The sequence below is a fragment of the Sceloporus occidentalis genome, unplaced genomic scaffold (assembly GCF_023333645.1).
Source record: "Sceloporus occidentalis isolate IW3139 unplaced genomic scaffold, rSceOcc1.0.p SCAF_30, whole genome shotgun sequence".
NCBI classification, from domain to species: domain Eukaryota; kingdom Metazoa; phylum Chordata; class Lepidosauria; order Squamata; family Phrynosomatidae; genus Sceloporus; species Sceloporus occidentalis.
Window position 1 is genome coordinate 5,364,096 of NW_028317010.1, and position 16,492 is coordinate 5,380,587.

At 41.1% G+C, this 16,492-nt stretch overlaps 1 protein-coding gene across 1 annotated transcript in view; it reads left to right on the top strand.

Moving 5' to 3' along the window:
- The first annotated feature begins 515 nt into the window (after nucleotides 1-515).
- LOC149298955 (inositol polyphosphate-5-phosphatase A-like) overlaps nucleotides 516-16,492 on the top strand; it is a 217,842-nt gene continuing 201,865 nt past the window's right edge. Inside the window, exon 1 of the mRNA XM_089486955.1 lies at nucleotides 516-590. Coding sequence (XP_089343081.1) covers nucleotides 516-590 — 75 coding nt within the window. The remainder of the gene's footprint in view (nucleotides 591-16,492) is intronic.

Genomic DNA, 16,492 nt, shown 5'->3' on the forward strand with positions numbered 1-16,492 from the left:
CTGCCCCGGGTCCCCGTGCTCGGCTGTGTCCCCGCGGCCCTGCGGGAGGAGCTGCGAGAGTAGTACACCCAGTGCCTGGAGCGCCCGGGCCCGCGCAGCCTCCTGTCCCCCCGGAGTAGCCAGCAGGCGCCGCCGCAGCACAAACTCCTCCTCCCGTAATCCCTCCCTCCTCGTCCTCCTAGAGAGAGAGAGAAACTTGCTCGGGGTTTAACCACAAGGCAGCGGGAACTTTCCCAGGGCTGACCGGTCATGGCTGCATCTGCTCCGGCGAGCCAGTGGATCTAGAGCGGCTGGAAGGATCCGGGATATGTGCACTGTACTACGTCCGGGCAATAACCTGTAACTAGCGCCCTATGAGCTGCCGCTAACCGGTGGGGGCCAGAGGAGCCCCCCGATCATTATTTTATCCGATCTGAGATTTTAGCCGTGCGAGAAGGGACTTTATCCCCGCGGGTTTCCTCATCTTGTAACGTTACCCGTACTGTACATCTCTGCGCGCTTCACATCGGGGCAGGATGGCGATGAAGACAGCTGCCCCCGGCACCGGGATCCTGCTGGTGACAGCCAACGTGGGGACCCTGTTTGATGATGTGAGTACACATGGAACTCGGCTCGCTGTGATACTTTGTATTGCTGCTCAGGAAGGAGTTCCGCACACTGCCCCCTCCCGCTGAATGCTTCATGGCTGTGCACACTGCTTTGGGGTGTACCCGGCGCTGTGTGTGGGGTTAGTCTTGGGCTGAGGTGCGGGAGAGTTATTATGATTGTGAGGCAGGTAGAACTGGTTTGCAGGCTGTCTGTCACACGTTGGCTGGGGAGATGACAGCAGCAGATAGAACTCATGTCTTCCCTTTGGCTGGATGCATCTGACATTTCTCTCCATTTCTCCCCTGGAACTGCCTGGGGCCCCTGTGTGCGCCTTATTCAGCCTCCAGGTGACCCTGCGTGCCCCTTCTCTTCCTGCCTCCTTATCAGTCTTTCAAGTATGTGCTCTCTGCTTTCTCTGGCTAGCCAATCTGTGTGCCCCCTGTGCTCGCTCTTTCCTACTCTGGCAAGCCAATCTGTGTGCCCCCTGTGCTCGCTCTTTCCTACTCTGGCTAACCAATTTGTGTGCCCCTTGTGCTCGCTCTTTCTTTCTCTGGCTAGCGGGTCTGCGTGCCCCCTTGTGCTCGTTCTTTCCTTCTCTGGCTAGTGGGTCTCTGCCCCCTGTGCTTGCTCTTTCCTTCTCTGGCTAGCGGGTTTGTGTGCCCCCTGTGCTCGCTCTTTCCTTCTCTGGCTAGTGGGTCTCTGTGCCCCCTGTGCTCACGCTCTCCTTCTCTGGCCAGTGGCCCTATGTACTCATGTGCTTGCACTTTGTCTCTGGCTAGTAGCACTGTGTACTGCCTTTGCTCGGTCACTGTCTCTGGCAAGTGGCTACATTTTCAACCTTTGCTTGCCCTCCTCTGGCTCTGCGCCGCCACTTCTTACCCTCTCTGGCTAGTGGCTCAGTGTGCTCCGTTCGCCAAGTCGCGTGGCTGTGCACGTTACTTTATGAAGTTAAGTATATTTGGTTTCTGGTTCCAACTTTCACACTCGGCTTACTTGCTCTCCCATTCATCAAAGGGGGAAGCGACGCATTCCCTTCATCCTGCCAGTATGCCTGGCATCTAGTCGCCAGTCGGGGGAAATACGGGCCCAAACGAAGAGGTTGGCAGGTAGTCTTTGTATTCCCTGAAGTAGCGTCCCTCCTGTGTATGGCGCGGGACAGCTTTTGTTAACATGAACTTTGCTTCTTTTGACGTTCAGCATGCAGCTGTGTTTTTGTGATCTGCGGAGTGTTTGTGAACATGAGAAACTTCATAGTTGTGTTACATTTACACAATCTATTGTCTATTATCTGGATTTGGCGTATATATATATATATATATATATCTCCTACTGTTCTTTAACCGTTGGTGAACCGCACATCCTATGGCAAGCTGTAGTCGGCTTTCACATGATCATTGGAGTTGCTGCCCTTCGACGGCTTGTGAGCCACACAGATTGCACACATCCTGCGCCAGTTGTGTGTGCATGTATGTATGTGTGTATATATATATATAAAGTCCAAAATCAACAATTGCACACCAATCACCACTTTTTTAGCCCGGTGCCAAGTAGCTGCAACAGCAAATCATATAACATCCAAAAATAGTTACCGGCATGTTCTGATGAAAGTCTAATAAACAGACTGAAACGTTGATTAGGAAACTGCAGTTTCTGGAGTGATTATTTAAAGAAGTCCCTGGAGTGCCGGTAACTATTTTTGGATGTTATATATATATATATATATATATATATATGTGCAAGACTGAAGAGGAAAATGTCTAACACGTTTTTTGTTAATAGTTGTAGTTGCAGAATTTGTTGGCATGGAAACAATGTAGTTTCAACATGACACACCTTACCGGTAAGGTGTCCTCCTCGATTCTTTCTTTCCCTTATATCAGGTGAAAGATTACATCCCTGCAGCAGCCGAGAATAAAATTAGTGGTCGTTTAACCCCGTTTGCTCCAATCAGCTAGTAGGAGATCATGGTGAGCAGACATAGGCGGCGGATCAAGGATCACAATACAAAGTATCGGTGTAGAAATAGGTCAAGGACGTAGAAGGAAAAGTGTGAAATGAGGTTCCTTTCTCATCTTCAAAAATAACTTTTTATTTCCCTGTATCCCTTATCGCTTTGTCTGACGTTTCACATAAAGTATTTTTTCCGATCTAGAACATAGATGTCCTCAGTAATGGGGTAGACATAAAAAAGTGTTGAAATTTATCATTATGTATATGGCCACAAATAAACAAACAAAAATCACTTTTTTCGAATTTGCTATGCAATATTTTCAAGCTTAAAAAACTATTCTCTCCTCTCTCATATATAGTCTGGGTAATGAAAAGAAAACCTACACTCTTCCCTTTAGTGGCTAGACTTTTTAACCGGACCATTTATATATTTTCCCTTCTTTTATTCATCTATTTTTCGCCATCCAAACTAATATGGTTCTATTATTTGTGTTCTCCCTTAATAAAATAATTAAGACTTTTTTTGTTCCTTTTATGTCATAGTTCTTTGTGCCAGAAGAGGCTTTTGGTGTATTTGATGAAATTCCCCACTTAATAGTTTGTATTTTTAGCTGCCGGTGCCTGTGTGTTATTTTTTTACTCTGTCATATAGATATTATTTGGGATATACCTTCCTGCGATCCCATAGTCTTTAGGACTTTTTAGTTTTTTTTTACCCGAGGCAGGATCAGAGCGCTAAGCAGCAAGATGGTGAAGGAAGAATGTGAATGGTATGCAGAGAAAAAAATGGAAACAGATGAACAGATGGGCCTTTCTAGAGAAGGGCACGTCAATCCATTTAAAGGGTTTGTGGATTTTCATCAATTATTAAATGGATGGCGATGTATATTTTTTTCTCCATTTTGATGTAATAAAAATTCATTGCTGATGATTTAGTGCTAGTGCAGTGGACTGTGTTTTTGGGGATTCTCTCTCTCTCTCTGTAAAAGGTAATTGTGTAGAAATGAGACCGTTATATTAAGTTTTGACCCATATTTAAGAATTTATATTATTATAGAACATTTTTCTCTGTCCTTTGAACACGGCATGTTCATTCCCGTCTAGGTTCTTGCATGTTTGCTGAAGGCTATTTCCTTGCCAGATCTTTGGTTTATGGCTGATATGTTGATAATTCTTTCTAAACTATTCATCTCCAATGGTGCTTGCCTTTTAAATATTTTAAATGTTTTGTGAATAAAGAATAAGCCTGGAAACCCTCACATTTTGGAACATTTGCCATTGAGACAGTCTCTGAATATTCATTCTTCTAAAACAGTAAAGAGCACTTACCTGACATCGGAACATGCCGTACTGCAAAAACTACCTTCTTCTTCTGTGATCCGCTATTACTTGCCACTGATTGGCTGAGTGTAGCTGTCAATCAGTGGAAGGACAGTGGTCCCTTTTGAAATTAGTGGAAGGACTTTACACATGTGCATGGAGATGGGTTTGGCTGAATGCATCTCCTGCAGGGTATTAAGTTAGGGGTGGGGAAAGGGGCTAATGCATATGGGGAGATTCTGCAGCTTTCCCCCCCCCATGCGTTTGCAAAATGGACCACAAGAAAATCTAAATAGACTATGTATTTGTGTATTAGAGATGTCAATCAATGCTAAATGTGACCACTGACCCGTTATCAAACCTGTTACAACTAAGTATAACTTCAGTCTCCTGGACGGACTCGTAATCTGGTATATGGTAATTTTTATAAACTGTTTTAGTCTACACATTAGTGCAACGATGGAATGACAATATTTTAACCCTTTTCATTGTGTGGAAGACAGATGAATACTGCTATTCCCTTTTGTCTTCTACATCTGTTCCGTTACTTTGTACTTTATTATTTTGTTATTTAGTAAAATGTTTCATTTAGATGTTGACATGTTTTGAGTAAGAACAAAACGCACTCATAGCCTGTCTGTCCTTTGAGATCAGCCTGTGGTGGGCCCTTGGTAACTATTTTAATATCCTTTTATCATTTTTTGGGCTGTTTAAAAAGCCCCATGTGGGAATGGCTCACCAGTCTTTGTGCGTTTTAGTAAGTGTCTTATTGGTGCATGTACTGAGCTCTCTTACACGAGATTGCTCCCTTTTTTTTGATGTGTAATCCGTGATGGTGTACGAGGATGACGAAGGATGCCTAGACATGTTTTTATATATAAAATATACATACAACTCTTTAGTGCTTGATGTGTTGCATTAGGATCCACACGTTACCTGTTTGCGCTGCATGGTTACACATTGCTCTCTGCTGTATCCTTTTGACATGACTCGGTGTTGAGCCAATGACCCACTGACGATATTTGATGAACCTTTCAATTGCGTTTTAAGTTGCTAAAATGTTTTTATTCTCTTCTGCAAGGTAGGGCACCTAGGGATTGCATGAGAAACAAGGTTACCTAGCGATCCTATTATCTTTGACCTCATGTTGAAACACTAAACTATATAATCTGTTGAATTCTCTGCATATTCTTATCTGGTAGCTCATGTGGCTATTCTGAAAAGCCTTGTCGATACTATATATAAGTTTAGAGTTAGAGATGATTGTTATGGATGCTCATTTAGGTGCCATCTACCCCATATGAAGCCCTCACCCCATGAGCTTCTACTGCAAGGATAACCAGATTGGCCCCGAATAATCACTCTGTTTAAGTCAGGTGACTTAAGAATGCCACTACATTAACTATACATTATACAGGGCCATATCTTTCTTGCAAGGAAACTCACTGTGGTTGCTCCTATTTGTAGTGCCTAACAAAGATCTGCCCATAATATTTTGCTCAATAACCGTAAAAAAAAGTCACCAAGAAAAGTTTTCTATAAAATAAATGACTGTTCTATATATATGGGATACTTACTGTACCTTGCAGCCCAATATTGGTGTTTACAGAATTGATTTAAAATAGTTCAGCATTGGCTTTGAAATCTGTTTCAAACAAATATTTACGGGGAGCAGGAGAATGGAAAGTGTGTGTCTGAATCTATATTATTTATAGGAACAAGCAAACAAAAGTAGTATTTCAAGCACGGAAAAAAAAGCAATGCCACACAACTTGGCTATGTTACAAAATATTAATATATAAAGGTGTAGCATGCACTTTAACTTTTTCATCTAAAGAAGTTTGTTCTACCAATTCCAGAGTTATTTCGCAATCTCATTGATATCGTCATGGCATAAAGGGTATTACATGCTTTAGCGTCTCTGTATAGTTAATAAAACATGATCTAGATCTTCATACAACCAACAGATTCCATAGATTTGAGGTTGTAAATGATCCCCTGGGGGACCTTGGTCACTTATGTATAAGTGCTGTGAACTCATGTGCCCTCTTGTATATCGTTAAATACGATGTACATTGGAAGAATTAAAGAACTGCGAGCTACCTTTCTGTGAAGTAGAGACGTTGGCTCAAAGATCTCAGTTATACATTTGCTTTTTGTCTACATTGTTGCTTCAGAGCTTATAATTTACGTGTAGCGTGATTGTAGTAATAAGGGAACCGTGGAGCAGAGTCTCGCCTTGCACCTCATCAACTTTCCTTGGTTATTTTTAGAGCTGCCATTACGTATGGAACTTCTTGAGACCGTCCCTGGGTTTTGCTCACAGAGCCTGTACTTGCAGTCTTACCAGCTCCCTTGGCTTTAGAGGTTTTTTTATTTTTTTACTATGCACTGTTGAAAGGGTTAACAAGCTGTATGTACACGTTTTCAGTCTTTTAATTTTACTTCTATTCGCTCCATATATTTTGTGAAATCTTAAGTAAATTTTGTGATTGTGGTTTTGTTTTCTGTACAAATACAGTTATCGGATACGTGCAAGATTTTCTATTCTCCAAGGTAGAGCCTCTATGTGTAAAGAAGAGGCTGTGGGAGGCACGAATGCTCACGCATACCCTCTAGTGCTGTGCGAGGGAGAGTAATGCTGCTGACAGCGAGATCGTGGTCCTGTGTACACTTAATCCTACTGACCAACAATGCTAGGATGCTAGGTCAGACCTCTGAGTTACAAATACTTGTGGAAGTCACAGGTACACGGGAGCGAAGTAATATTTTCCATGAAAGAAACCTCTCTCTGCTGCCTTCTGAACAGGACACCAGGGGCGTTCTAACATCAGATGCATTATATGGACAAAAGTATTGGGACACCTGACCATTACATTATTATTATTAGCATCTTTTATTTATATAGCGCCAACAATGTACGCAGCGCTTAATACAATACATATATTCAAGGGGTATGACAAGACGAGAATTGACAGACTAAGACAAACCGATACATTAGGTGGAGAGAGCCCGGCTCACAAGCTATCAACAGGGACTTTGATGACATCACATTATAAATACACTCACATGAATGTGGCTGGTCGCCCCTCCAGCTTCCAATCTTCTCCCAACAGTTTGGAGTTTTGCAGAAGCTGATCCTTAAGACTTCTACGGTTGCAGCGTTAGCATAAAGAGCAATGGTTCAGCAGATATCTGGAGGCACTTGTTTGAAAATATTGTTGTTTTCGTTGGTGGTACTGCATGTTTTTTTCCCACTAGGCATTCAAATGTCATTTTACTAAATGTATTAATTTGTTTACAACTAAGACTTCCATATGCTCATGTTTTTGTATTGGTTCTTGTGTAATGGATACAGCACAGGAATATGTATATTAATATGATTGTCTATTTTGTACAGCTGGACATCTTAACTGGCAGCCCCCCTTCTGAATTATTATATTGAAAGTAGCAAAATAGTTTTGATTATATTTTTCCCATTTATGGGAAAAAAATGGGTATTCTTCTTTCTGTAGTATTAGTTGTGAAGGAAGAACACATTTAACATAAATTACAATTGGTTGCTGTTTATTTAAACATTAAAAAAACTCTATTCCCAGGAAACTGAAATTGAATGCCACACAAGGGAGCCGGTGCTCACTAATTGATTAAGACGCAAGCCTTTTTCTTGTTTTAGAGTTCTATTTACATTGCCCATATCGTCTAGCGAGATTACAGAATAAACAAGCTCACCCTTTAGAAGGCAAAAATCTGCAACAAAAAAATGAAAAGCATTAGTTGCATTGCAGACGGATTCTTCAAGGCTACTTATTTTTATTAAAATTAATGTTGAGTTATCCAGATCTGATAATTACGAAAAACAAATGCCAGTGTGAGCTGTTAAATTGATTGGCCTATAACCAATAATAATCCACGGTGTTGAATAATGTTAAATTCTATGATACGTTTTTGAATTACTCTAATTGTATTTGTTCTTCTAAGATTTAAGGTTTACTTGTACATGTCTTTAATGGCTTGTAAATGTGTTTAACATATATAATATTGTCTACTTTAGAAATGACATCACAGCAGAAGGCTTTGGCACACCAGTTGGCAGATTCTACTCAGGGCTTGTTGAACAGTGTTTATATAGAAATGCTGCAGGCTTGTTTCTGCAAGACAGCACTTTTATATTATTATTATCTTTTATTTATATAGCGGCAACAATTCACACAGCGCTTAATACAATACATAAATTCAAGGGGTATGATGAGAATTGACAGACTAACACAAACCGATACATTAGGTGGAGACAGCCCTGCTCGCAAGTTTACAATCTTGAGACCTTGTATGCGCAGACATCGCATGCTCCTAGTATTGAACATCCAGTTAAAAATAAATGAATAAATAAAACACTGATTTTAAGCATAAATGGGGTGACCCAGCATTCACTGAAGCGGGTCTTCACTATGAATTATAAACGTCCACCCCATGTGAGCCTCTTTTGCAACAAGGCTGGGTTTGTGCAAATCTTAGATTATATCCTGGATTAAACTGTGTATTAGGCAGGACCAGCACAGCCCTTCTTGCTGGAGAAATGTCAGTTATTATGCATAGCCAAGTCAGTGAGTTGGAAATGAGTAAATAAACACCATAGTGGAATGAGTATTGATAAAGTCTGCTTTGGTAATGAAACGGAGGCTGCTAATTTGCAGCCTGATTTATCTATTGAGATATCCAACAACCTGCTTCTAGATCGGGACCCAATTATGCATCAGTGGTGTCAATATCTATAAAATATTCCAGGTCTGAACCCCAGGGAAGTCCTTACAAGGCTAAATTATCTTACATTCAAAACTATATCGTAGGGTGTCCATTAGCCAGTCCCTACACATGATGAACCTAACCTGAGATGCAAGCCTGCAGTAGATGCAGATTGGGAAACTTTTATTTTATTATTAACGTCCAGTAAAATATTAGGTTCTTGTCTACCCTGTGGGTCTTGTCATGATCACGATTCAAACCTTTTTGTGATGGATGGAATTAGAGGTCAACGAATATGCTCATTGGATACTGATTTGATCCTTTTTTATGCCTAAAAGTGGACTTGGAGGAGAAAAATAAAATCACTTTTTCTATCACTAATTAGTGCCAACCCCTTTTTAAATAATATTTTTGATGGTGCCTTGATATAAAAAAAAAAAAAAAAGGTACTTGTAGGTTTTATCATATCCACTGTATATAAAGAGAACACAAAACACTTGCCTTCTTTAGGCTGAAACATCTCATTTTGTTAATTATAATTTTCATTTTACGTCAGTTCAAATGCTTGTATGCATTAAAAAGTTTTGGGTTTAAGAAAGACTATCTTATTGCATCAAGCTGCGTTTACAGCATAGGTGGTGTCCGACTCACAAATGCGGGGGGGGGGTAGGGATTCTGCAGAATCTCTCTCTTTGCAAGACCCCCCCCATGCCCCAGCTATTGTCCATGCAGGAGATGTGGTCGGTCAAACATATCACCTTGCATGTGACATACCTACTAAAAGTCGGCTCGAGCTACACTTCTTCTACGCTCATCTGCAGCTCCCGCTAAGAGTTCCAGGGTGTCCCAGCATGCACAGAAAGTACTCCAGTTTTTAATGGGAGTGTGTTCTTGCTACCGACTGGCTTATTCAAACAGCCATTCAGTAGTGCAGAAAAGAGATCCACCGATAAGACGCTCTGCTGAAACTTCTTCTAAAGGGTTGCTGTGCAGGTTCGAGAAAGCCTATTGAAATACTTAAAGTACTCTAAATATGCATTCTTTGTAGATCGGGGTACGTGGGACTCCGGAGTGTCCCTTTCATATAGTGGTTGAAAAACAGGAACCAAAATATGTCGATTAACCCTTTGTAACAAAAGGTCTCTTGTGGTTACTCCAGAACAATGTCTGTGGCTAGCTACGTGAATAAACTGCTTAGATCAACATTCACAGCAGCAGTTTTTTCATAAGGGGACTCAACGTCATTTGTGGTCAGGAAACGATTCTTTGTATGCCGAATGTACTACTAACATTATGTTATTTACAAGTTCTATACCATATCTTTGCGATTTACTCTAATCTATGTGGTTAAAATGAAAAAAAAATACATTCCTTGCTAATGGTTATGCTTTCTCCTTTATCATGTTTAATAGTTTTTTCCCTTTTTAGCATAGTTTCCAATGAGGAATTTACAGCTTGTTTAACAATAAGTCTGCTAGAGCAAATTTTGTTGAAGTAGACCTCAACTGGCAAGAATAATGGGTTCATATTGCCTCATATCCATATCCATGATAATTAAATCCTCATGGATTCAGGATTTTGAATAATTGCCTGTTTTTTAACCAGGACAAGGCAACATCTGATGCTGACTGTGGCCGACTGAGCATATTGTGTGTTGAAATCAGCTGGAGTGCCATATCTTTCCTGAGCATGGTCATGATAAAATGTGTAGTTCCCATCATCTGGAGTAGCAGATGTTACATGTCCTTGGTTTATAGCTACCCAGAACATAGGCATAATGGGAGTTATGGTCTGTGGCATCATGTGTGCCAGATGCTGTCTTTTGCATAGGTAGGAATTTTATGCCTGCTTCTCTCTAGGAGCTCTTGTGTCCATCTTGCTACAGCCTTCAGACTGTCAAGAGCCCTGCGAGGAGGAAAGGTAGGGGGTTTTATTTCTCCCCAATACAAGTACAGAATGACAAACCAAATCAAAATAGCATTTTATTTGCTAGGCTGACAATGGTCCACGAGGGTTTCTTTAGACGCTACCCAGGAGGAGAGCAGCAGAGTGGAAAGAGCTGTAGGAGTAGTATGCAAACAGACAACAGATTCACATTGCTGCAGCCGGGCTCTGCCAACACCAGGGGACATGACATTAACCCTTAAAAAGTATCAACATAAGATAGCACTTTGCAATTTTATGCGGTATTTGCACAGTGGTATATGTGGTTACTATACATTCAGAATCATATTTTATGAGATCCAAATCCTTACCTTTGCACCTAGCACCATTTGGCTTTAAACCCATCTTGTATAATCCCATATGGTGCGAGAGTTTGAGAATTGTAAAATATTTAAGTATGTGTGTGTTATTGGATAGCCGATCTCTTCTGTTTCTGGGTGATAGGATATGTCATAGCGGTTAGTATGTGTGCAGGTCACTGTTAGGAATTCAACATCTACGCTATACAGTTGTCTTTAATATGAAAGGTGGGTATTGGACCTTAAGCAGGAATCCGATGACCAAGAGCTGTATTGTTACCTTACCTGCCTATTCATCCAACTACAAACACTTTATTATTATTATTATTATTTCAAAATGAAACAGTGGCTTAACCAGACTACATACTAGAGCCCTGCGCGGCACTGCTTTTTTAATCCTGCTCCCGCAATGTGGGTGTTCCGCTCCAGCAACATTTGTGGCCAATCCCGCCCGCTCCCGCCACATTTGTGGCCAATCAAAACCCACCTCCTTACCTGAACTGCAGATTTCCTGCGCAGTTCCGCAAGGCTGCCCTCGAGTTGCTCCCTCACAGTGTCTCTTCTCTTGCTCTGCCCAGGAACAAGGCGGAGTCACGGGAAGTGACGTCACATCATGTGACTCCGTTTTGTTCCTGGGCGGAGCAAGAGAGGAGACACTGTAAGGGAGCAGCGAGAAGGCAGGCCCGCGGGACCCGCCTCCCAATGCAGTCCTCTACAACATACCTGCATTCCATAGTCTCCCCCAGCTTGTTCCACCTCCATACTGTTAAAAATGACCTCTGATCACACCCTGGGTAAATTAAGTTAATTCATTTCAGATGTAGCTTTCTTTTGGCTATTCTAGAACCAATCAATGAAAAGCGCTACTCCCTTCAAGACAGTCTGCCCTCTCTAGTATGTATAACAAATCTGTTATTTTTTTATTTCTAATTGAATCATGTAAGAACACAGAAACTTAAGAAGCCTTTCAATTTACACGATTAGCTAAGTATTTCTGGAAAGCAGCTGTTCATTCAACAGGACTAAGAGTATGGTTTCTACAGCGGCATTTAATGCAGTAAGTGAAAAGGCACCTTTAATTCTGCCCTGCATCGGGACATTGTGCTGCACAACTGATCAACGCATGTCTGCTGACCATCAGCGGCCGTACTTACGGCTACAGAAACTTAAGTGTATCTCGGTAGATACACCTCTTTTACTAAAAATTCCAACAGGAAACGGAAACTAACTTTGGCCTCTATTAGATAAACCAGTTATTTTAAAGCCATACTGACTATTTAACCTGCTGCTCAGAAATGCCGGCTGCCTATTATATTTGAAGCTTTTAGGAAGTGGTTTCTTGACATGACTATTCTCCAGTGGAGCCTTCGTTCTAAAATGGTACTGCTGCATTCTGGATTTTTGCTGATCCTAGCAGCTGGTTTTGGGGTAACACACACTATCTATGCTTTCATATTAGACCATGAAGTTGCGTAGCCCTTGAAAGCCCTGCTTGCTTTTGCGTCGTGACGGAAAGCTACTAGGGTGCGGAGTTAATTTACCCAGCCATTTCCATCCAGCCTTTAACAATCAATATACGTTAGTCAGGGAACTGTATTGAACCTCCAAAGAGGGAGGACAGAAAGGATCCAGACAGGATGGGAATGGCTGGCTACATTTATTCCACGCCCTGGTGACTATGTTTAGAGTCTCAAAGCCCAAAATCTTAGATTCATTGTGGCCCAGTGGCCCGTTGCTTCCCTGACCCCTTAGTCACACTGATGGGCTGGCAATAAATATTCAAATAACTTCCTGTTTACTAACTTGTCATGTTATACAAGGTGTATATAAACCTCTTTTGTGTGAGCTGTTTTGGTGTCTCTGATGCCTTCATGGGACAAGGCCATCTTTTCATTTCTGTTAAGACTGGTATGAAAATGTATTTCTAAATATACCTACTGAATGTAGGTCAACAAACAGAGATGTTGCTGGCCACAGCGTTAACTATGTGAGTGCTAGGGAGATGAGCAGATCTTCTAAGAAATGTCCAAAGGATAATGGCAAAGTATAACAATACAAAAATGTAAACCATGCAAACAACATGGTCTTTCGATTTTCAATAAATATTGCCAAAGTGTCATTAACAGAGGGGAAATTTAACTTTTATTTCTGCTTCTTATGTCGCCACATATAGTTTTTTTTTTATAGTTTTACATATGTATATACAAGATCCAAATGTATATGTACTTATTATTAATATTAACATTATTAAGGGCTTTGAGAATAATTTTTACTGGTGTGCAGCTTGGTGGTGGGTTTCCAAGACTAGGCCGAGACCTCGAAGCCTTGTATGGATGCCACAGAAGGTAAAGGCAAGGGGCTTTAAAATGGCTGCTCCTGCACTTACTCCACTTACTCTTCATTGCCCCCCCAACAAAGCCATTTTATTTTTCGAAAGCAGAAAATAGCAAAAACCCTACAATGTATATCCATTCAGGACATGTTTGGTCTACCTAGAGAAGACTGGCCCTGCTCCTCGTGTATTCTGACACAATGCTCATGCAGTGTAACCTTAATTATTTGTTTGAAAACCTTGGCAAGGTTGTTTTAGCCTCTCGGCCTCCATAGTAAGAGTGCCAAAGAGCCGCCATTCCTGAAATAGATTTAGGAAGTGTTTTCAAATGGCCAAGCCAGGAATGCCTGTACAGACCTGCACAACAATGAATTATGCGCTGTGCACTCTTCAAGCACTTCATTTGTATCTGTCAGTGTGAACAGATCTTTAGCTTCCATAATGTTGCTTTAATGAGGGAAATACAATGACATATTTACAAACGAAATTAATATAGATTTCTTACCGAAATTTGTTTGGATCGCCGATAGGAAATCACTTCTAATTATAAATTGTGTTCTCTGTATAATGGCAAGGGGAGCGCCAATTCTACCAACGTAAAATGACTGTATTTCCCATCAAATACAAGCTGGCTGATTGTAGCTACGGTATAACCCTGTTGTAGAGCATAGATTATTCATAAACGTTTTACAACTGTGTTGATTAAAGGACACGGCATCCAAATGCTTTCTTTATTTCTGTTCCTTGTGTCTAAGATATTTTTATCTTCCCCCATTTCTGGCCTGAAAATATTTTTCCATGTCTTTGACCTTTTTTGGAGTTCTACAGTTTTTTAACGGTTATTTAAGAACACTGTAATCTTGTTACAAGGCAGATAATTTCCCATCGTTGTTTAGGTTGAGAGCTGCGATAAGGAACTTTTTATTCACATAACAGTAGCACATTATTAAAGTCATTTTCACAGTTGCCAGTCAGCAGCGGCATGAGAATAAGATATTGGCATGTCGAAAACGGGGTATTACGGGAGGAGGATATCATTTTGGCTCTTTATAAGTCAATGGTAAGACTTCACCTTGAATATGCCCTAAAAAAATGACATTATGGAACTAGAAAAGGTTCTATGGAGGGCTACAAAATCAATAAGCGGATTGGAAGATCTTATTTATGAAAAGCTGCATCTATATACACTATCAAAACAATGTCTTAGAGGACATATTGTTACATTACATAAATCTGTTCATATAAAGACCTCTTCAGTGACCTGTAAATTAACAAATGTACAAGAGGTCATCCTCTGAGACTGGACAAGCAAATATTTCATAAACAACAAAGGAAGGGATTCTTTACAGTAAGGGCAATAAACATATGAAATTCACTGCCAAGGTAGGTGGTGCTATCAAATACAATGGAGGGTCTTGATGTTTGTTTAGAAAAGCAGAACATACAGCGCTATAAATAATACAGTATAACATTAATATTAAGAACATCTTGATCCCAGGAGAAATCTGATTGCCTTTTGGAATCAAGAAGCCCCCCCTTGGCAAAATTAGAAAAATAGCTTAACTGGGTTTTTTCTTTTGGATCAAAAACAGCAAGGAAAGGTAGAGGAGTTGAATTTGGTGTACTTGGGTATCTTTTCAACCTAGATTACTAAATTACAATGTTACAGTAAACTGGTACTTCCAGATACACATTTTTTTTGAAGCCCGAGGTGCGTGCTCCTTTGGGTGATGCGTTCTGTGCTCCAAAGAGGCAGCAGAAGCCATATACGAAACTGGGTCCCCACAGGGGGAACCCAGACAAATTCCTCCCCCCCCCCATGGGAGGGTCGGATCTTAGGACTCTCCCCGAAGGGTGAGACCCCATCGCCATGGGGCACTCCCATCGGGAAGTAGCCCCCTTGGCTTCACTACCAAAAGGTAGTGTCCGAAAACAAAAGTGCCCAATCGAAAAACCAAAACGTGAACGTGGCCTCGCTAAAAGGTTTGGTGACCGTGAAAATCCAATCAAAATTAATGGGCACACGTGCTTAAACACATTGTGATGAATAAATAATATAAATAATTTAGGGGCGGGCCATAACTGACCCAGCCAGATTCAAAAATAAATTCCACTCCATGCCCTGATGGTGCGATGGAGGGAGTGTGAAGATCCGCCGGTGCAAGAAATATGCATTTACCGTGTGCAGCGGCGTGCAAGTCTGCACACGGTAACTCCGACTTGCGTCAGGGCAATTTAAGCACCTCGGGCTTCATGCTTTCCCGAACCCTAAGGCCAGAGGATCAGCATAGTCCCCCCCCGGTCCGAAGGGAACTACACTTGATCTTAGCCAAAAGGCCGAGAAGCGATCCGACTGACAAAGATGATGCTCAGAATTTCCATGCTATGTGACTGAAGGTAGTAGTCTGAGAAATGCAGCTTGTCTGTAAGAGGCATTCAGTATCTGTGTTAACAGTTATTGTGAGAAGGGGCCTGTGCCCTACAAATCATGAGGACATCCCAAGCTCAGCCAGGATCAAGAACATACACAATATATGGCTAAGCAATAATTCCCGGATCCAAGTGTGAACTTACTCCCATTAGACTCAGACAATAACCCATGCAAACTCAAAGCCTTCTAAGCACCAATATGGAGAGTATCTGCCTTACTGGGGACATAAGGGTGGATTTTGATGGCGCTATATCAAACAATAAATAATAATAATAATAATAATAATGAAGGCAAATGAAAGTGAAACATAATTCAAATATTTACAGTTTCTCATTAATCTAAGCAATAATACATTATTTAAGGTAGATATTTAATTAAATAACCTGGCTTGTGGTATAATAATTATATTATATATGGTAAATACAGTCTATTGGATTTCAATCAAAATAAAGCTATGAAGTCTTCAAAGCATATATGACTGTACAGTGGGGCAAAAAAGTATTTAGTCAGCCACCAATTGTGCAAGAGATTTTGAGTGAAAACCTCCTTCCATCAGCAAGGGCATTGAAGATGAAATGTGGCTGGGTCTTTCAGCATGACAATGATCCCAAACACACCGCCCGGGCAATGAAGAAGTGGCTTCGTAAGAAGCATTTCAAGGTCCTGGAGTGACCCAGCCAGTCTCCAGATATCAACCCCATAGAAAACCTTTGGAGGGAGTTGAAAGTCTGTGTTGCCCAGCGACAGCCCCAAAACATCACTGCTCTAGAGGAGATCTGCATTGAGGAATGGTCCAAAATACCAGCAACAGTGTGTGAAAACCTTGTGAAGACTTACAGAAAACGTTTGACCTCTGTCATTGCCAACAAAGGGTATATAACAAAG